We start from the raw sequence: 20,775 nt of genomic DNA on the forward strand, positions 1-20,775 counted from the left end.
GTGCTAAGTGGCTCTGGGGGCTTCGCTGACGCCAGCCCCCGGGCCCCCCGTCTGACAGTTGTGTGTGAGCTCTCCTGCTGGGCCCCGCTTGGGGGGCTGCATGCCCACTCCCCCCGGGCTGGCGCCGGGACCCCTCTGCCTGTCCCCTGCTCTGGGCAGGTGCTGTGGGGTCAGGGCAGGGGGCACCGGGGTGGCTGTGACAGTCAGAAGGGACTATCCCTTGCAGGCTACTCTGGACCCCAAAGGGGCGGAGCTCTCTTTGGGCACAGGGAAGGAACAGGACCCCCGGGGGGCTGGGAGCTCAATGGGGCTGGAGACACCCCGGGTGGTGGGTCCCTCTGCTGCTCCAGCCCTAGGAGACATCCGGACTGAGGGTGGCCTGGGAGGGGACACTGAGCCCCCAGCCCAGGGGAGCACCTGGCTGTGTGTGTGGGGTACCAGGCTGGGGGGTGCCCCCAACCCTGCCCATGCTGGGGTGCAGGCAGTGGGTCCAGCAGTAACGGGTGGGGTGCAGTGGTGCATGGCAGCTTTAATGAGGACCCTGGTGTCTGTCCTGTCCTGCACAGCTCTGTGGCATGGCTGTGCCACCAACCCATGGCCAAGCCACTGTCCCACTTCCATGCCTCCATCCCTGTGTGGTCTCTGCCCTGGGGTACAGGGTCATCTGTGCTGTCCTGGGGTGCAGTTGGGCAGGAGAAGGGCTGTGGCGGGGGCTGGGGAAACGAGCCTGTCCAGGGCCGAGGGGCTGCTGAGCTGTGTGGGAAGAACTGTGTGAGGTGCATGGCTGTGGGATACCCCGTGCCCCCTGCCTTGCACCCCATGAGGACTGTCCCCCACCCCAACCCGGGGCTGTGGTAGCAGGGGCTGGGCTGGGGAGGGGCTGTGGGTACCTGGTGGTGTGCAGGCAGCTGGGAGCCAGGTGCAGGGGTCCTGGGGTGCCCCGTGTCCATCAGTCCTGTCCTGTGAAGCTCCAAGCAGCAGGAGGAAGCCATCCTGGTCCCCATGGCTGTGGCACGTTGCTGGTGATGCTCCAGGGGGATCACTGCTCCAAGGCTGTGCAGTGGTGATGACCAGGACCCTGTGATGTAGCTGAGTGTCCTCTGCAACTCTAGGGGGATCTCTGCAGCAGAGATGTAAGGTGACGATCCCCAGGTCTCTAACCCTGTATCTGGACCCACAAACACCTCTGGGGGAGTCCCCACAGCAGAGCCAAAGGGGGCTACCCCCAGGGCTCCGTCCCCATGCTGGGGGTTGAAGCATCACGGGGGTCCGTGTCCTGGCAGCACCCCAGGCCCCGGGGGCAGAGGGGTCAGTGTCGGGGGGCCAGCACCCCCCGGCTGATTCCCAGCAGGGTGGAGAGGTGGGTGATGTAGTGGGTGGCGAGATGCAGGATCTCGATCTCGGTGAGGGTCTGCCCGGCGGGCGCCAGCGCGGGCGGCAGGTACTGCCCGTACCCCCGGCCTTATTTGGGTCGGGGGTAGGGGCGATGCCTCTGCGTCCACAGGGAGGTGTCGAACCCCCCACCCCCCGCGCCGGGCGGGCTGCGGCGGGAGCCTGGGAATGCCGGGCCCATTTGCAGAAGTGTCAGATCTGACTCCTTTGGTCCTTAATTGGCGCTGCCGGCGCTGGGAAGTGTGTGTGGACCCATTCACACGGCCGTGAGAGATGCTAACGTGCCGCCAGCCCCGCACCGCACTGCACCGCATCATTGCACCGCGTAACCCCGCACCGCGTCACCCCGCTGGCCGCAGTGGGTATCTGGGACTTGACCTTCCAGGGCCGGGACCCCAAGCCGCCAGCCCTAGCACCCAGAGGGGTCCCCACAGCTCCCTGCCCTCTGCCCAGCTCCCAGTCCCGGGTCCGGGGGTACTGGATGGGCTCTGGCTTAGACGGAGGGCCCGAAGGGGCAGGGGGTGTGAGGAGTGCAGGGTGTTTGGGTGGAGAGGCCGGGGTGCTCGCTTCTCAGAGACATCTCTGCCATTCTGCTTCTGTCTCCCCAGTCCCATGGGATGCAGCACCAGACGTCTCCAGAGAAGCTGAGGCACCTGGGGACCCACAGGGCTGTGCCCCCTGCTTGGAGCTGGGGGTCCCTGTGCTGCTCCGGGTCGGGGTCCCCGAGGCAGCGGGGGGCAGCGCAGGGGGTGCCAAGCTCTTGAGGGTGCTGGGAGCAGTGCCCACCCCCCCGTGCAGGTGGGCTGGGTGGAGGGGACTAATTTCTCGGTGCTTTGCAGCACTGACCCCCGTGCCGGGCACGGTCCCGGGCACTGTCGGTGCCAGGTGTCTCCATCCCAGGGGGAGGGACAAGCGTGGCCACCGGGAGCCACACAAGTGTCTGACCCGGGAGGTGTTGGAGCCGGGATGGCGGGTCCCAGGTGGGCAGTGACATGTCCTGGGAGGGTCCCAGAAGGGCCGGGTATCCCTCAGCAGGGCGGCTGGAGGCCCCTGGGGGTGCAGTCCAAGCTGGGCACTGGCCGAGCTTAGTCCCGGTGCCCTCGCCTTGTCCCAATAGCCCTGCGCGCCGCTCCATTGATACGGACTGGAGGGATGTGGAGACCCCACCTGCCCCACAGGGCAAGGGGCTGCAGAGTGTCCCTCGGGGGCTCTGACCCCGCGGCCGACGCTGCCCCCGCCCAGCCGCGCTCCAGCACTTGTCCAAACAGGGAGGTGGGAAGCGGCTGCGGCGGGTGCAGAACTCATTATCTGGGAGCTCATCAGCTAATGAGACCCAGGAGGGGGCCGGGGAGGCGCGGGGGAAAGCGAGGCCGGGTAGCGGGAAGGGGCCGTACCAAGGCTGCGCCGTGGGGTGCAGAGCTCCTCCAGAGCCCCTTCCACGCTCCAGGGTCAGGCTGCTCCGGACCCCACTGCGCCTCCACCCCCGGGACGGGTGTTGGATGGGGTCGGCACGGGCTGTCTCACACCGTGGGGCATTGGGGCAGCGCTGGGCACTCCTCAGCTGTGTCCCCCCGGTTTGGGGGGTGGGTGTCTCCTGCCCCCGCCGAACCCCCGAGCTGTGCACACCGGGTCTGGGGGTCCTATGTCCCTAGCTGTACCGCCAGGCAGTGCACTCCCGCTCTGAGGTCCCATGCCGTGCCGGTGTTCCCTCGCCCCCTGATGGATTTTCCGTCCCTCGATGGGGCCGTTTCCCGGGAAACCTTCGCACCCGCCGGCCGCGACACCTGTGGGGCCTGGGAACGCGGCGGGGGGGCCCCTCCCAGCCCCGACCCCGGCCCTCGGCCCTCTCTGCCCGTGGGGGTTCCCCTGCCACTGCCAGGACGGGGCAGCCCCGCGGGGGCCTGGCTCATGGGGGCCGTGGCGGACCAGGACCCCCAACGTGGGTGCAGGGGAGTCCCACAAAGCCACGGGGACAGCAGGGATGCCCGGCTGGGGTCATGCTGTGGGGGGACATAGGGACACCCCACTGCAGCGCCACCGCAAACCCCACTGCAGTCCCAGCAGAGCCCCACAGCAGAGCCCCAGAACACCCCACTGCACCCCTGGTGCAGATCCTGCTGCCGCCCCACTGCAGCCGCTCCCAGCAGATCCACTGACACCCTGCTGCAGCCCCGCTGTGGCCCTCGTGCAGAAACCACACTGCAGGACCCGTGTGGGTCCAGCCCCCATCCCCAGCCAGCGCCGGGGGTGCGGGGTGCAAGGGTGGGCAGCACCGAGCGGCCATCACGCCTCTGGGGTGAAATTTGTCACCCCGCGTTCACAGCCGCGTCCCTCGGCCCCCTGGCCCCCCCAGTCCCCCGGCCTTTGAAGTGCTGCAGCCACGAAGGTGCCACTTCACACCTCTGGCCCGGCATAAAGCCGGGGCAGCCGGGAGCCACCGGCACACAGCTCCCGGCCCCGCCATGGCCCACTCCGCAGCGCCCGGCCACACGCTGCCCGCCTACGGCCACCACTGCAGGACTGGGGCTGCCGCGGACCCCCGGAACCCTGGGCTACAGCAGCAGCTCGCCCGCAGCATCGCCCGACTCCTGCGGCCTCGCGGTCCCCCGCCGCCGGCCCGGGGACCCTGCCGTGGGCCACGCCGCCCCCGCCCGCGGGGCAGGAAGGGGGCTCGGGGCGGCGGGGGGCCGGGGGCCCCGCGGCAGAGCGCCAGCGAGCGGGAGAAGCTGCGGATGCGGCGGCTGGCGCAGGCCCTGCTGCGGCTGCGGCACTACCTGCCGCCCGCGCTGGCGCCCGCCGGGCAGACCCTCACCAAGATCGAGACCCTGCGCCTCGCCACCCGCTACATCGCCCACCTCTCCACCCTGCTGGGACTCGGTCGGGGGGCGCTGGCCCCCCGACACTGCCCCCTCTGCCCCCGAGGCCTGGGGTGCTGCCAGGACACGGACCCCCGTGATGCTTCATCCCCCGGCACTGTGGGCTGGGGGTCACCTCCTATGGCGGGCCCCCCGCCAGAGCTGCACGGGGCTCCCGGCACGGGGACGGAGTCCTGGGGGTCGCCCCCATTTGGCTCTGCTGCGGGGACTCCCCCAGAGGTGTTTGTGGGTCCGGATACAGGATTAGAGACCTGGGGGTCACCCCCCTATATCCCTGTGACAGGGACCCTCCCAGAGGTATTTGAGGGTCCTAGCATAGGGATGGAGACCTGGGGGTCGCCTCCCTACACCCCAGCAACAGGGACTCCCCCAGAGGTGCTCGGGGTCTCTTACATCGCGATGGATACCTGGGGGTCGCCCCCCTACATCCCTGCAGTGGGGACCTCCCTGGAGTTGCACGGGGCTGTTGCCTCCATCGAGTCCCCCTGGCTGACCCCTCCCCACAGCGCAGGGGCTGGGGCCCCCCTGGATCTACCTGGTGATCCACTCCTGGACTCAGGGCTGGTGCTGCCGGAGTTCATGGGCGCAGGGACAGTCACCCAGGTATGTGCTGGCGGGGGTTGGGGTGACTCTGGGAATGGGGCTGGTACGTGGCAGAGATGGACACCCCTTGGGGTGGCCTTAGATTCTTCTTGGTGTGAGGCAGTGCAGGAGCTGGTTTTGGGGTAACAACAGCCTTGTCTGGAGTAGGGAACAGAGAGGTGACTCCTGCTCCCTGCAGTGGGTTAAGTGGGCCCCCAGCCTGCCCCATCCTTCCTGGTGCTTCCCTCCCGTATGCTTGTGGGGTCCCATCGGTCGAGACAGACCGGAGGTCGTGGTCCTACTTGTCCCTGGCAGGGAGGCCTTCCAGGGGGTGGGCTGTCACCCCTACACCTCTAGCCCTGCCTGCACCCCTGCCCGGCCGTTCACCCTCTCCCCGTCTGCTCCCCAGGACCTCTCCGCAGACCTGCTCTCGCTGCTGGAGGCTCTGCTCCCGCCACAGCCCCGACACTGACCTGGACGCACCCTGAGGATGGAGCATCCGCTGCCCCACAGTGCCCGTCCCGACACCGGCAGCTTGGAGGACACGTGTGACCCCTCGGACAGCTGCGGGGACGAGCTGCCCGTGCTGGAGCCGTGCTGGACACGCCGGGCAGCCACAGCTGGATGTGAATAAATCTTTGTGCCCTACCCACGTGTGTCCGTGTGGATGTTCCCTGGAGCTGGGCATGGGATGGGGTTTGGTGTGCCCAGGGATGCCGTGTGCCCAGCGTGCCCTCGCTGGGCTGCAGGGCTGGTGACTGTGGGGCAGACAGGCACCATCTGGGAGAGCAAATGGGGAGGGTATCAAGACAGACCCACCCTGCCCTGGGGTCTGACCCCTGGCCAGGGAGGGGTGAGGGTCCCCAACACCCTCTAGATCCAGCCCTCCCACCTGGTGGTTCTTGGCCTGTGGGAGCCCTCCACCGCAGAGTAAAATGGGGGGATTTGGGGTCCAGCTTGGTGTGGGGGAATGTGGGGGGCTGCAACAGGGCCCCTCTGTCCCCAGCCCCTTGATGGCTACCTGAGGTCTGGGGTCCCCATTAGCAGGAGGGTGGTGGGACCTGGCAGCTGAGTGCTAATGTGTCGGGGGGGGGGGCCTCTCCCCCCACACTGGGGTCTGGGGTGGGGGACGGGGTATTAGTGAGCCCCACGGAGTGTGAAAGGACTCGATAATGAAGTTAAATGCCTCTGCCAAGGGGAGGAGGGTGCAGGGGCAAGCCTTTGAGGTGCAAAGCAGGCCTGCCACCCTCTCCCAGGCTGCATATCCCCTCCCACCGTGCTCCAGCCGGGGCTGAAGGGACTTTGGGACACGCTCCAGCCATGGGGATGGCCACAGCCGGGGGGAGCAGCTGGCAGTGGCAGGGCTGGGAGGAGGGACTTGTGGGTGTCTGGGCCCCTGGGCCACCCCCAAATGCTGCACCTCAACACGAGGAGCCCTTGTGCACCCCGATGCCCGGCCCTGGCAGCAGCAGTGCCAGACCTGGGGGGCACCGGCAGCACCCCTCAGACTGGGGTCTGGAGTGGGTCCCCCTTGGGCTGGGGGTCTCCCTCCCACAGATGTGGGGCACGTCCTGCTGTCTGTCCCTGTGTGTGAGCACCGTGCACACCGTCCGTGTACCGTGGGCGGCAGGGGAAGGACCGTGCTGTTCTGAGCTGCCGGCTTCGTCAAGGACCATTCCGAGCTGCCAAGGGCACCCACCTCACGGCACCTGCGGCAGCAGCTGTGGGCGCCAGCACTCGGCAGTACCTGCCCCAGTACCCGCTCTGGTGCCCGCCCCGCTCCCCCTCGGGCCCCAGGGCAGATGTGGGAGCCTGTGGCACGGAGCCCCGGCAGCGCGTGAGCACCGTCCCTGCCATGGCCTGGCTGGGGGATGCTGGACGGGACACCCCAGATGGAGGTGAGGTGGGGGGAATGGCATGTCTGGTCCCCCAGGGGTCAGCATGGGGGGGTCTTCATCCTGGGCAGGACTGTACTCTGGGCAGGGGATGGGGGGACAGCAGGAATAGCCCGGGGTGAGTGGTGTGTTGGGTCAGCTGTGGCTGCCTCCCTCTGCCCTGCTTGGTGCCAGGGACCCCTGTACTCTGGAGGTGTGGGGGGCCTCTGGAAGAGCAGCAGGATGCAGTGAGCAGCTACAGATTGCACACATGGAGCTGGCCTCAGAAATGTGGTGCTGGCACTGTGGCCCTTTGTCAGGGGCTCTGGGGGACGGGACCCCCAGTGCTGAGTGTGGCCTGTCCCCTTGGAGCTCCCACCTCAGGGCTGCCACTGCCCCCTTGCTGTTGTGGCAGGAAGGGGCCACGCAGACCCAGATGCCACAGTGGGAAATGCCAGCGCAGAGCCCCCCAGCATCGTGCCCTCCGAGCGGGGCTGTGCCTGGAGCCTCCCTGACGAGAGCGGCGAGGAGCCCCTGCGCCTGCCCACCTTCTCCCCCGCCGCCCAGGTGCGCGTGGCCGTCACCTTTGCCCTCTTTGCCCTCTCTGCCGGCTGCAATCTGGCCGTGCTGCGGGTGGCGGGGGGCCGGGGGGGCAGCCGGCGCCCCCACATCCGCCTGCTGCTGCGGCACCTGGCTGCTGCCGACCTGCTGGTGACGGTGGCGGTGATGCCGCTGGACGCCATCTGGAACATCACGCTGCAGTGGCGGGCGGGCGACCTGGCCTGCCGCCTGCTCATGTACCTGCGGCTGCTGGCCATGTACGCCTCCGCCTTCGTCACCGTGGTCATCAGCCTGGACCGGCAGGCCGCCATCCTGCGCCCGCTGGCCATCGCCCGCGCCCGCGCCCGCAACCGCACCATGCTGCGCGTCGCCTGGATCCTCAGCGCGGGGCTGGCGGTGCCACAGGTACCGACCCCGGCGTCCCCAGCCCCTGTGCTGCCTCCCGGGGGTCTGGTGACACCAGCCAGGGTCGGTGCCTCGGTGCCACTGTGTGACCTGCAGGGTGGGGATAGAGAGGGGCTGGAGAGCCTGTGGGAGGGGGATGGAGAGGGGTTGGAGAGCTCTCTGCGATGGGGATGGAGGGGTGTCGACAGAGGGGCTGTGGCAGTGATCCCCCAGGTCTGCCCACTCCCTGGGGTGCCCTCTGGACCACCAGCAGTGGGGAGCAGAGCCAGCGCAAGGGTGATGGTGGGTCCCACCCCACAGGCCGAGTCTGTCCCTCAGGTTCTGGGGTCCCAGCCTTGGCCTCTGATGCCCTTCCCTGGGGAGGTGCAGGCCCCCATCATCCCCGTCCCACCTCTCTCGTCTCCAGCTGTTCCTGTTCCGCACAGTCACCCTGCGCCCCCCCCCACAACTTCACCCAGTGCACCACACGTGGCAGCTTCCCCCAGCCCTGGCACGAGACCCTCTACAACATGGTGGGCTTCGCTTGCCTCTTCCTGCTGCCGCTGCTCATCATGGTCTGCTGCTACATCCGCATCCTGCTGGAGATCTCCCGCCGGATGGGCTCCGGCCTTTGTGAGTTCTGGGCACCACAGGATGCGGCCCCATGCCCAGGGAAGCACTGGCTGGGGCTCTGTAGGGATACCCCCACCCTCTCCCAGGCATGGGGTCCCTGTCCCAGCCGCATTTCCCCCTCACAGGCTGTGCCCCCCCAGTCTCCTCACGGGACGCGTCACTGCGGTGCTCCAGGAACAACATCCCACGGGCCCGGCTGCGGATGCTGCGGATGAGCCTGGTCATCGTCTCCTCCTTCATCCTCTGCTGGACACCCTACTACCTGCTGGGGCTCTGGCACTGGTTCTGTCCCCATGCTGTGGAGAAAAGGGTCTCGTCTGCCCTCACACACATCCTCTTCATCTTTGGCCTCTTCAACGCGTGCCTGGACCCCATCACCTACGGGCTCTTCACCATCCCCCTCCGGGGAGGCTGGGGCTGCCCCTGTGGGCGCAGCCCCCCGACCCAGCCCCCCTCTCCAGCCACCGGCTCCTTCCGCTGCTCAGCCTCCTCCCTGCCACCCAAGCGGGGAGTCCTGGGGGCGCGGGGGTCCCGGGGGGCTGCCGGGGATGCCACCTGCCACAGCAGCTCCCTGTGAGACCAACACAACCCCTGGGGTGCTCAGGGCGGGGGGGGTCCAGCAGCAGGACGGCCAGGCCAGCACGGGTCCAGCAGGGATGGGGTCGCTGCCACTCTCTTCCTGTATCCCAAAGCATCTCTGCGGGCTCAAGCCTGGCGGGGGTGCCCCCCATCCCCTCTTCCCTCTCTGTGCCCTGAACAGCAATAAAGTGTCCCATGGCCACCTCTTGTCCTTCCTACATTCCTTGACTGGGAGCTGAGCTGAGGTCCCCAAAGCCTTGTCCCACTGGGGTCACAGGTGCCCCTGACCCCGCCATGGGGAGTTCAAGGGTCCCCAGGAAGGGGCAGATCCAAGGGCACCTGCAGGCTGGTCTGGGGACTGCCCTCCCTGTTCACCCCTGCAGGGCTCTCGGTCCCCGTGGGTGGGGGGCCTGGTCCTTGTGAGTGACACGGAGCTGGTGGCAGTCTCAGAGTGCTGCTGCCATTGGCTCTGTTCCAAACAGGAGCTCCTGGCTCCTGCCCAAGGCTGCTGGGAGGCACACAGGGCTGGTGCTCCTGCCTGTGGCAGCTGCCCCAAGGCCAGCGCTGACAGTGGAGGTGGCACAGTTCCTGGGGCCCGCAGGGTAGGGAGGGGGCTGTGGGCGCCTGGGCCCCTTACTCCTTCCTGCATCCTGAGCTGAGCCCTTCCCACAGCACCAGGAGCGATGCCTGGGTGAGGGACAGACCATGAAAACTGCCCTGGCATCCCCCTGGCCTTGAGGAAGGGACCACAGAGCTGGGCTCTGCCTGGGGTCCCCACTCCGTTGCAGTGGGTCACTGGGCTCCCTCAGCCCCTCGGTCCCCACTGCCCAGTGGGACACTGATTCCAAACCAGTGACAGGGTGGCCTCATGCTGGGATAGTGTTTGGGGGGCTGCTCCTGCCAAGGGATCTCTCTAGCTCCTGCTCCTATGCCAGGAGCAGGTTTGGCTGGTGCAGGCAGGAGGGCAGGCAGGAGTGGTGCCCAATAACAGCGGTGCCAGCCATGCTTGCAGGGATTTATTTGGAAGTGGCAAAGGCCAGTGGAGTTGCTCCAGCTCTGGGAAGGGATCCCACACCTGCTTGAGGGCTGGAGGCCACCAGGGGTCTTGCACAGACCAGGGGTCTTGCACAGGGGGCTCACCCCAGGGCTCTCCTGGGGGTGTCCATTTTGTGGGGCTCCAGGGAATGGGGGCTGCAGTCCCAAGCGCGTGGGGGTACTCAATGCTGCTGGGGGAGGGATGGGGCTTCCTTGGCACATATCTGCAGCGGGGCGTGCGTGGTGGGCTGACTCTCAGGCGTGGACCCACGTGAGTATGAAAATATCACCTGGTAGGGGCAAATCAAACACTGCTGGCCTGAGAAATGCTTTGAGGGGAGGGGCTAGTAGAACCACAGGACCACCCAGCAAAAAACCTGCCCTCATGGGATGCTGCTGCTGCTGCTGTGGCTCCGCTGCTGGCAGCTCTCCTCGGGCTGATGGCACTGGGTGGGCACCAGGTGGGCCAGAGCTGCCCCATCCCCTCGCTGGCTGTGCAGGGCTCCAAGGGGCAGCTCGTGGCCATTGCAGTCATGTCGGGCTCTGAGGGTCCCCCAGCGTTGGTGCTGACACTAGTCCAGGGCACCCACCCGCTTCTCAGCGGAGCCAGAGCGTGTGGCCAGGGTGGCCAGGCAGGGGGACAGGACAGCGAGGTGGGCGATGGCGAGTGGGAGGCGATGCGGGGGGATGCTTGTTCTTGGGTGTCCACGTCCACCCTGTCCACCCTGCTCAGCAGCGTCACGTCACCCCCTGCTCCCGCCTCCGGCACAGATCAGCGGGAAAGCACGACCCCAGGGCTGCTGCCATCCCGCTCCCCGCTCTGCTCGGGCACAGACACATCGGCTCTAGGTGCTGGTCCCACTGCTGCTGGGTCTCTTCTCGGTGAAGAAGCTCTTGAGCAGTATCACCTGTCCGATGCTGACCACGAAGAGGATGAGGGTTTCCCCTACCGACCAGTATGAGACACGGCCATTGAGCTCCTCGGCTCTGCTCCGGTCCTGCGCCTCCCGCAGCCGGTAATGGGTCTGGGAGTCAATCACTGAGTTCAGCATCTCATGGATGGTGACGCAGGCAGATTCCATCTGGGGGACAAGGACAAAGGTGCCTCGTTACTCCTGACACGGCACGACTGAGGGAGCAGGACACAGTCCCAAGAGCAGGACAGCAGTGCCTGTGGCTTCGGTTCCCCGCTAGACCCCACCCAGAGTGGTTCTGCACTGGGGCAGAGCCGAGAGCCCTGCTGGGGCACCAGGGTGCCCAGCCCAAGGGCTCACACCCAGGGATGGAATGGCTGATGCAATTCCCTCTTGCAGGATAGACACCAGGTGTTGCAGCTGGGGGAGCCCAGACCCAGCAGAGCACCCCTGTCCCGGGCAGAGGATGTGGTGGGGCTGTTGGCTGGCGGTTGGCACTTCTGCATCTGGTGGAGGGGAAGGGGGATGAGCCTCCAACTGCCGTTCTGTGAGGCCGTTTGAGGGCTGTGGCAGGACCTTTCTCTGTCCCTCCCTCCCTCCTGGGACCTACCTGTGTCAGGGCAGTGACGCGGTTGTTCATGTCGGGCAGGATGGGCGGCTCGTCGCCCACCTGGAAGTCAAAGTAGACGATTTTGTGGGAGAAGGTGGAAAACTCATTGCTGAAGCAGAAGGTGTAGACACCCTTGATCTCGGTGCGGTGTGGGAAGCTGTCGTACTGCTTCTTGGTCTCCTGGTAGATGGTCTTGCCGTTGGGGTCCTCCACGTAGCAGTCTACATCATAGTGTCCCCCACTGATTACCTGCGTGGGGAGACACAGGTGGCACCTGCCCAGTGACGTGGCAAGGGCCCCCTGCCCGGCCTCACAGCTGTTTGAGAGGCCAGCGGGCACCATGCCCATGGGATGGGGCCCAGGCCAGGGGAGCCCTGGGGAAGCTGTGCCCCACAGTGCCAGCAGCTCAGGTAGGGTGGCTGAATAGAGGGACAGCCCCCAGGGCCAAGGTCAAGGGCTCTCATGGCTGCTGTGGGCACACCCCAGCCCTGGCTCCCAGGTGGACACTGCTGGTCACAGGGCTGGGAACAGCTCCTGGTGCAGCACGAGGGGAACTGAAGTACACATGGGAGGGGGGAACTGCAGCCCTGCATGAGGCTCTGCAGGACTTGGGGCAGGGGTACGGGCAGGGGCATAGGTGGGGGCAATAGGCACACACATGGGCAGGGGTGTGGGCAGGAAGGCACGGGCAAGGAGGCACAGGCATTGGCATGGACAAGACAAAGGCAGGGGCATTGGGATGGGGCACAAGGGGGGTGCAGGCAGGGATGTGCACGAAGGTGCTGGCAGGGGCATGGGCAGGGGCTGCAGGCAGGGCGCATGCAGGGCTGCAAGCAGGTACGGGCAGGTACACGGCAAGGGGGTGTCAGCAGGGCACGGTCAGGGCAGTACCTGGTAGTCGAGGGTGAACTTGATGCCGCTCTCCAGCTCCTGGTGGAAGCAGCGCCGGTCGCTGTCGGGCAGCTCCAGCGTCAGTTCCGTCCCGCCGGCTCCCAGAGCGCCCAGGAGCGCGGCCAGGCACAGCGCCCGCACCGCCACACGCACCGCGCCCGGCATCGCGACACGCACCGCGCCCGGCCCCGCCACACGCACCGCGACACGCACCGGCACAGCGACACGCACCGGCACAGCGACACGCACCGGCAGACACGCACCGGCACAGCGACACGCACCGCCACCGGCACCGGGACCCGCCCCCCTGACGTGGCGCTTCCGCTGCGGGCGGGGCGGGGCGGGGGCGGCACCTCCGGCACTGGGGGGGCACCCGCCGGTACCCCGGGAACCCCCCAGGCACCCCCGGCACCCTGGGAACCACCCGGCACTCCGGGAATCCCACGGGGATCCCCTCGGCGCTCCCCGGACCCCCCGGGCCGGCCGGTGCCGGATCCCCGCACCACGAGTCTGTCCATCCAGCGGCGAGCGCTTTATTAACGCAGCGATCGTGAAAAAGTCCCCGCAGGGAAACGGCGTTAACCCGGCACCTGCCCCTGCACCACTACACACACGGACTCCTGTAAATAAATGCATTAATGCAATCATGGAATCTGTCGGCCCACGGCGCACGGAGCGTGGGATGAGGCGTGGGGTGAGGAGTGCTCCCTGCGCAGGGCGGGCAGCAGAGCGGGGTCCCGGTGCCTGCGACTTTCCCGGTGGATGAACCCCTTGGGTCGGCCCGTGCCATCCTCGGTTACTTGGCATCCCGGCTCCCATGCCGCCGGCAGAGGCTTCCCATGCAGCCAGGCTGGGACCTGAATCCTGCCCGGGGATTCAGCGCTTAGAGCTATTCGGAGTGGTGGCGAATGAACGCCCTGAACCTCAGGCGCTTCAGAGACGAGACAAGCCCATCCTGGTCCAGAACCGCGGTGCCGGGTGAGCTCAGCTGCCGGAGCTCCGAAGCTCTCGGGAATCTCGGAGGTGGAGGATTGTCTCCCGCTCCGAGAGGGCACCGACACGGTCCGTTGCCGGGGGGAGTGTTCCCGCTTCTCCAGCCCCCGCAGCATTGAGCCCCTTCCCCTCCCGGAAGGCACTTCATGAACGCTCGGCCCCAAGGATCACTGCTGGGGGCTCCGGGGGGAATTCGGTGTCAGAACGAGCGGGATGGATGAAAAGTGGATTGTGACTAGTGAGGAATAAGGGAACTGCAGGCAGGATCGGATCCTTGGCACGGAGCCTGGCGATCTCGGACGGTCTGGGATTGGCCTCCCAGGTGGTCGTTCCTGATTCAGCCTCTGGGCTCAGGTCTGACCCCCGCGGCCACCAGTGTGTCCCTGGAGCAGGTGATCACTCCATCTGGGACTGTCCCGTTTCTGCAGGGACCGCGTGGCTTTGGGAAGAAAATGGTGACACAGCTACTGGGCCACGACCTCCTCAAAATCAGAGAGGTGCCGCATCTGCTCCGCCTGCATGGAGTGTCTGCGGAGGAGCTTCCTGCGGGCTCTCAGGTCGCCCCGCCTGGGTGAGCTGGGTGCGAGGGGCACCAGGGGCTTCAGCCCAGCAGCCAGCGGGGAGGGAGCTTTGCTGGAGCCGATGTCAGGGATCGGGGGGTTGGGGTTCACATTCAGCGGGGGCAGATATCCCGGCCTCGTGTGGGAGATGTGGTCGAGCAGCAGGGTCCCGGATCCTCGCCTCTCCAGCAAGCCAGGTGGTCGGCGCCGGACAGTGCTGGGTGATGTGCTCGCACTGCCAGAGGGAGACTCTCGTGAGCCATCCAGCAAGGCCAGGTGGGACCCACTCAGCTTCCTCCTCTCCGATGGCCCCTTCCCCATCTCGGTGAGGTGGGGGTCTCCATTGTGCTCGGTTCCTGGCCTCCACCAGTGCAGAGGGTCCATCCCCGCGGCTGAGCTGGCGGCTGAGCCGGTGCTCTCCGGCTCCTCCGGCACGGTGCTGCTGTGGTGCAGGTGCGGGTGGGCAGCTGGGCTCTTCTCGTGGGTGGCTTTCCATGCCAGCGGCCCCAGTGCCTGCTCGTCCACCATAGGAAAGAGAGCGGGGTCCCTGCCCTTGCTGCTACTGCTCCGAATGAGGGGGGTCTTTTTGGAGAGCGAGAGGTCTCCAATGCCCATGATGACATCCTCATCAGCACAGGTGTGCGTGTCATCACGGTGTGCCGAGGCTGCCAGCACTGAGGGTGCCACCAGACCCCACGGCTCCGACCGCAGCCTCTTCAGCCGTGGCAGATGGGCTTTCCGGCCAGTACCAGCTCTCTGGCCTGGGGAGGGTGGCTCAGTGTCCCCAGTGTCTCCAGGACGTGAAGCGTGTGGGGTGAGAATGCTGCTCTCCTTCTCTTCAGGGGAAGGTGCTGAGATGGGAGTTTTCAGGTGGGCATGAGAGGGTGCTGTGCCCACCTCGGGGGGGGCTCTCTCTTTGAACTCCAGTGCAGGGGGAACATTCAGGTACTGCTTGGTGGTCTTAGTGCCAGAGGCTGATATGTCCATGGTGATGATGATCACTTCCTTCCCCTTGGCTCTGCAGGCATCCAGGAGGTGCTGCAGCACAGCCTTGTCATCGGCATTGATGGCGTGGACCAGCGCCGAGGCTCCTGAGCGGTCCTCCAGGCTGGGGTCTGCCCCGTTCTCCAGCAGCAGGGACACCACCTCCCCCCCAGCCCCACGGATGCAGGCGTGCATGAGGGCAGTTTTCCCAGACTTGTCCTGGATGTTGGGGTCAGCTCTGTTGTCCAGCAAGTACTTCACCATCTTGGCCTTGTGGATGCTCTGCTGGTCGACGTGTGTGGTGATGCAGGCCACCATCAGGGCGGTCTCCCCCTTCTCGTTGCTCTCGTTGATGTAAGCCCCCCCTTCCAGCAGCAGCCGGGTCAGCCGGAGCCGGCCGAGCCACACAGCCTTCAGGAGGGAGTTGCTCCCCAGCTCTAGCTCCATCACCTCATCCATGGCACTGGCTGCTGCTCGGTGCTGGGTGATGGCAGCAGTGGCCTGTGGCTGCAGGAGGAACCATGGAGAGAGGTGAGCCCTGCTCCTTCATCCCCGCCTTCCCGGGATGCCATGCTCCGGGCACTGCTCTGCACCCCACTGCCCCTCTAGCCACATCCACCCACCTGCAGACAGCTGCCCAGATGCACTGGTTTCCTGAAGAGATCAGAGAGTTCTTGATGGTCTCCACTGGCCTGCTAGGTCTGGGAGGCCGCAGCATGAAGCCCACTGGAGACAGTGTGAGCATCCCACATGGCTTCTTGGGCTGGAGCTGGGGTCTCTGCTTCCCCTCTGCTGGAGGGAAGGAGAAGCAGCCACAGTCATGCTTTCGACTGTGTTTCTACTGTACCCTGCTTCTACTGCCCCCACTGCCCCCTGCTCCTGCTGCCCCCACTCCCTGCTCTCAATGGCCCCCACTCCTGCTGCCCCCGACTCCTCGCTCCTGCTGCTCCCCATTCCCTGCTCCTTCTTCCCTCTGTTCCCTGTCCCAGTCCTCATGCTGTTCCTGAAGCCCTGGGCAGCCGGTGCCCCCAGAATCCCCCCGGGGTGGGCACAAGCCGCCCAGCCATTCCCCACGCCCCCGTGCTCTCTGTGGGTGTCCTGCAGCCCCTGGACCTGCGGTCAGTGCTCGCACCGGGGCAGCGCCAGCGGTGCATGCCCGTCCGAAAGCTCCCCACGGCCCCTTCTCGTGGGGACCCCTCGAGCCCGGGGAGACCTGGGCGTCGGTTCTTCCCCACCTCCGCCTGGCCGGTGCCTCTCGGTGCCCCTCCACCCCGGGGCCACCCCGGTCCCGCTCCCGCCGCCGCCCCCGGCTGGTGGTGATGGTGGGAACGCCTCCCACCCCCGGCCCGCTACCTGCTGCCCGGCGCCGGGGCTGCTGCCGGTGTCGACGCCCGGTGTCGGTGTGGCTGCCCTGTGCCCCTGCCGGGGCTGGTGTCGGTGCTCGGTGCCGGTGCCCGGTGCCGCTGCCCGGCGCTGCGCGAGGAGGAGGGCGCGGGGGGGCGGCGCGTCCGCCCGGGGGTGGGTGCGGGGAGCGGCGGGGCGGGGGTGTCCGTGTGCCGGGGGGCTGGAGGGGTCTGCGTCCCTGCCTCCGGGTGCGGGGGAGCGTGTTCGTGTGCGGCGGTCCGTGAGCGCGGGGGTGTGCGGGTGTCCGTGTGCGGGAGTGTGAGGGGGAGTGTCCGCGCCCACCCGTGAGGGGGTGTCTGTGTGCGGGGGTGGGATGTGAGTGTACCTGCCCTCGGGGATCTCCAGATGGAGATGGTGGGACCCTGCCGTGGGCAAACCGGTCTGAGCCCACAGCCGGCCCCACTTGGAGCCGGGGGAGATTAGGAGCGCTCTGAGCCCCCTCTGGCGTTAGCAACCCTGTGGTCTGAGCGCACATCTGGGGAACCACGAGCACACATCTGGGGCACCTGAGAGCACGCCTGGGGCACTGGAGTGCTCTGTGCCGTGCAGGGGAAGCCGGGGTCCCTGCATCTGCTCCTCGGGCAGAGCTCCCTGTGCCAGTGCGATGTACCAGGACTAGCACCAGTCTACTGTCCCTCCGGACCTCCTTTGTCTCCAGATCTCCTTTGTCCCCAGATCTCTCATCTGAGCAGGAACCTGCTTCCCAGCAACCTCCTCCACTTTCCTCGGTGGCTCTTTTGGAGCAGTTCCAACAGGAAGAGGGAATTGGGAGGAAGGGGAAAATGGTCACAGATGCCCCTGACCCACCACCATAGCCCCCATGGCTCTGTACTTCCACAGGCCGTTGCAGCTGTGAGGGTGTTTGTCATTGCACCCTCTGGATCATGTTAACATTAGGGGGAATTTCTCTTGTGATTAATAAAATATAATCTAGTATTTCAGTGTTCTTCAGTCAGAGATGAGGATGACAATTAGAATCAGAGCTAGCAGAGATATTAAGTCAGTCTTATCACATTAGGGAGCATTTGGAAAACCTTATGGCAGCTTTGTCCTGACTCTGTTAATGCAGAGTTAATGCAGTACCTGCCTAAACTGGCCATAAAAGCCCCAAAAATGTGTCTGTCTGTCCATTTTCTGTGCATGAGCACACCAAGAAAATAAACACCTTAACTTCTTAAAACACAATAATATAAAGACCTTAATAAAATAAACACCTTAAAAAAACCTCCTGAAACCCACAAGTTTAGAAGACAAGCTGTGGTGGCAGGAAGAGCACAGGCTGCCCAGGATTGGGGTTGCTACTCCAGCACCAGAGGAAGCCACCGCAGCCCCTGAGTCGAGGAGGGTCTGCCCCACTCCCAAGGCACCTCAGGGTGGGTCAGGGGTGGCCCAGGAGGGCCAGAAGGAGGGAGGGGGTGGTGGTGGAAGATGGAAGGTTCTGGGGCCTCAGCAATTGCAAGTAGGAGATTGTTGGAAGGAAGTGTTGGGGAGCTGACACCCCCCCACAAACACTCCTTCCTCCTCTGCCCCCCTCGCTGCCCCCATGAGTTGTCACCCCTGTGCCGGAGCCTAGGCTGGCTGTCCTGGCTGGAGAGCAGGAATGACCTGTCCTTGCAGATGTTCAAACGTGAGACTTCCTTTTCCTGCTCCACCAGCCTAGACTCACCAGCTTTAAGGTGTCTGTGGGGAGGGAGATGCCCCAGCAGGGAGGGCCGAGCATGGTGATACCAGCTCTGTTATGCCAGTCATCCTGGGCAGCTGGGACCTCCATGGAGGGGAGCAGGAACAGCCCCTGTCTGCTGCCAGGGGGTCTCAGATCTGCCCCAGCCCTGTTCTGGCTTTGCAGAGCCAATGTGTCCACCTATCTTTATCCTCCTTGTCCTCCTTGCCAGTATCCCTGCCATCCCTGAGGATTGCCATGGCAACGGGCCGCAGGGATGGCTGCTGGAGAAGCTGCAGCTCCACGCAGGGCTCTGAGCCCTGGGTTTGATCTCAGCAGTACCTGCACAGCCTCGGGGGCAGTGAGATGGGATCTGCACATGGTCAGTTTGGGACAAGACTGGGATGAGGTGGCTTTGAGGTGCCCGAGTGTCACCCCGGGGTGCTCTGCCCGCACAGAACAGCCCTGGCAGGATGTGGAGGGCTGGGCAGTGACTGGAGGGTGCTGCTGGTGATACCAGTACCTGTGGCATGGGTGGTTCTGGTACCCAGAATCCTCACTGGGCAGGGGGCTCCTTCCCCCTGGCAGGGCAGAGAGAGGCAGAGAGGACACAACTGTGACACTGATGAGAACATCAGAGCTGCCAAGTGCTTTGTGGGGCCACCTCAGCACTATCCCACCTGGATAAGCCAGGCAGTTCCCATCCCTTCATTAGCCTGCTGAGGTTATGATTGGAGTCTGGCCCAGCCCAGAGGAGGGAGAGCTGCTTTCTGGGACTGTAATGGGGCTCTCTGGTCTGTGAGGTGAATGTCCCCAGGGCATTCAAGGGCGCTGCAGTGATGCCTCAGGGGGCTGAGGCCATGGGAGCAGGGACAGGATGGCAAGGGGCTGTTGGCTCCCTGTGCTCTACAACCCCAGAGGAGCTGCAGCCCCCGGCTGGGCAGAGCCGGGTCTGTCTCTCAGGGAAGGGGTTTGTCCCAAAGCGCTGTGTCCCGGCACCTTTGGACCCCCAGCTCAGGCACAGGTGGGATGCCAGCGCAGCCTTGGCAAGAGCTGAGCCGGCACCGTCTCCCCGGGGACACCCGGCGCTGGCGAGTTCTATTTTGGGCTCTTTGCCGAGGGCTGTGTGAGCTATTCCTGCCAGCTCATCCCCACACGGCCGCCGTTTCGCCGTTTATAGCCATGCTCCCTGAGCCGAGCACAGGGGTAGGGGAGCTCAGCATTCCGAGGGGGACCACCGGCTCTGCTGCCAACGCTCCTATTGCCTGGGGCACAGCCCAGGTTCCCCGACCTGTGGGGGCACAGTGGGGCACAGTGGGGCACAGCGGGGCTGCCCTGGGCATGGGGGGTCCCAGCCCAGGCCATGCCCTCCATGGGGTTTCATGGACAAAAGAGTCCAACCGTGCCCACAGCACCTCGCTTTCCCCTCAGACCCGAGCAGGGCTGGAGCCTGGGGCAGGTTTGCCCCTGCTTTGATTGGGACCCTGATTTCTCCTGCTGGAGTACCGACTTCCCACAGCGTGCTGGAGGTTAATCAGCTAAAATCTGTGATATCAGTGACATCCCTGCCACTGTCACCTCCTGTGGCCATGCAGCGCTGCTGTTTTTGTCCCCTCTGGTCCCTGGCTTTGGCCAGAGGTTTGAGCTGCAGCAGCACCTTGGCCAGGCTGGTGGAGCAGCAGCTCATCCCAAGCCGGCGCACCGGGAGCGATGGATGGAACAGGCTGTGTGACCCTACGTCCCGTGGCATCGCCATGGGCACGGGGATCTGGCACTCTGGGACTCTGGGACTGAAGCGTGTGTCCAGAGGGACCTAAAGTGGATGATGTAGGGGGTGATGATGGAGTGGGTGATGCAGCAGACGATGCAGTGGGTAATACAATGGGTGATGCAGTGGGTGATGCAGCAGGTGGTGCAGTGGGTGGTGATGATGATGCAGTGAGTGATGCAGTGGGTGATGCAGTGGGTGATGCAGTGGGTGATGCAGTGGGTGATGCAGTGGGTGATGAGGCAGCAGGTGATGCAGTGGGTGATGCAGTGCTTTCCGGAAGAGGCTGCATTGCCTGAAAGCAGCTGCATCACCCAAAGCAGCTGCATCATCACAGCAAGTGGCTCTGATGTCTCTATAGCAACCATGGGGTAAAAATAGTGCAGCAGCTTTAGGGAGCCATCAGGGCCCGGCAGGGATTGCTGCTGGGATGGGTGTGTGGGGACCAGGGGCTCGGAGGGGAGCAGGGGCTCGGAGGGGAGCAGGGGCTCAGAGGGGAGCAGGGCTCCCCATGCTCCAGGGCCTGGAGCTGCTCCTCTGCCAGGATGCTCCAGGGCCTTTGGCAGCTGAGGGGAAGAGGGAATGGGGTGTGGGGCTCAGGGTGTGGGGCTCAGGACGTGGGGTTCAGGAGGTGAGCACAGCAGTGCAGAGCCTCCAACTGCTTCTGCACCTCCCCCCTGCCTGTCCTCTCTCTCTGTCCTGGCTCTGGGCTGAGGGGATGGTGATGGGCATTTGCACACCAGGGTTTGTAGGTGCCCTGTGCCCTGATCACACCTGCATCTTCACTGCCATGGTGGTGAACTTGGATCCAAGGCTGGATCCGTGTCAGATTGGCAGCTCTACAGCTGCACTGGCTATGACAGACCTCGCAGGTGGCTGTGCCTGCTGTCCCCTCCCTGAGCTGAGGAATTCAGTGCCTGTCTCCTTCTGATCCACGTCTGAGGCATGAACAAAGTTTCAACCTTCTCTCTAAGTAGGAGGGTTTGGAGCTGGGTGGGGTCGGGATCTCTCCAGCCTCTGCTCCACAGTGTGGGGTGTCAGTTTGACTTGGACTCTAATAAGTTGTGGAAAGTTC

At 65.4% G+C, this 20,775-nt stretch overlaps 3 protein-coding genes across 4 annotated transcripts; 1 reads left to right on the forward strand and 2 right to left on the reverse strand.

The window, feature by feature from the left end:
* The first annotated feature begins 6,675 nt into the window (after positions 1-6,675).
* Positions 6,676-8,879, forward strand: LOC116792968 (gonadotropin-releasing hormone II receptor-like). Its single transcript, XM_032700476.1, is given in 5 exon segments — positions 6,676-6,748; positions 7,140-7,690; positions 8,097-8,126; positions 8,128-8,302; positions 8,443-8,879. Coding segments are annotated over 5 exon segments (1,236 nt in total). The 5' UTR covers positions 6,676-6,705.
* Positions 8,880-9,882: 1,003 nt separating this feature from the next.
* Positions 9,883-12,849, reverse strand: LOC116792939 (transmembrane emp24 domain-containing protein 3-like). Its single transcript, XM_032700436.1, is given in 5 exon segments — positions 9,883-10,998; positions 11,441-11,689; positions 12,332-12,631; positions 12,633-12,660; positions 12,662-12,849. Coding segments are annotated over 5 exon segments (1,002 nt in total). The 3' UTR covers positions 9,883-10,761.
* Positions 12,850-13,759: 910 nt separating this feature from the next.
* ANKRD34C (ankyrin repeat domain 34C) lies at positions 13,760-16,240 on the reverse strand. 2 transcript variants are annotated; one of them, XM_032700635.1, is made up of 3 exons: positions 16,222-16,240; positions 15,491-15,657; positions 13,760-15,377 (listed from the first exon to the last, which is right to left on the reverse strand). In XM_032700635.1, exon 3 carries the CDS (start codon positions 15,325-15,327, stop codon positions 13,789-13,791), a length of 1,539 nt encoding a protein of 512 aa, XP_032556526.1. In that variant the 5' UTR covers positions 15,328-15,377; positions 15,491-15,657; positions 16,222-16,240; the 3' UTR covers positions 13,760-13,788. The 2 variants fall into 2 exon arrangements, with proteins under 2 accessions (XP_032556526.1, XP_032556527.1); XM_032700636.1 differs by having other exon boundaries at positions 15,491-15,660.
* Positions 16,241-20,775: the final 4,535 nt, after the last annotated feature.

Source organism: Chiroxiphia lanceolata, chromosome 12 (assembly GCF_009829145.1).
Source record: "Chiroxiphia lanceolata isolate bChiLan1 chromosome 12, bChiLan1.pri, whole genome shotgun sequence".
Taxonomy (NCBI): Eukaryota; Metazoa; Chordata; class Aves; order Passeriformes; family Pipridae; genus Chiroxiphia; species Chiroxiphia lanceolata.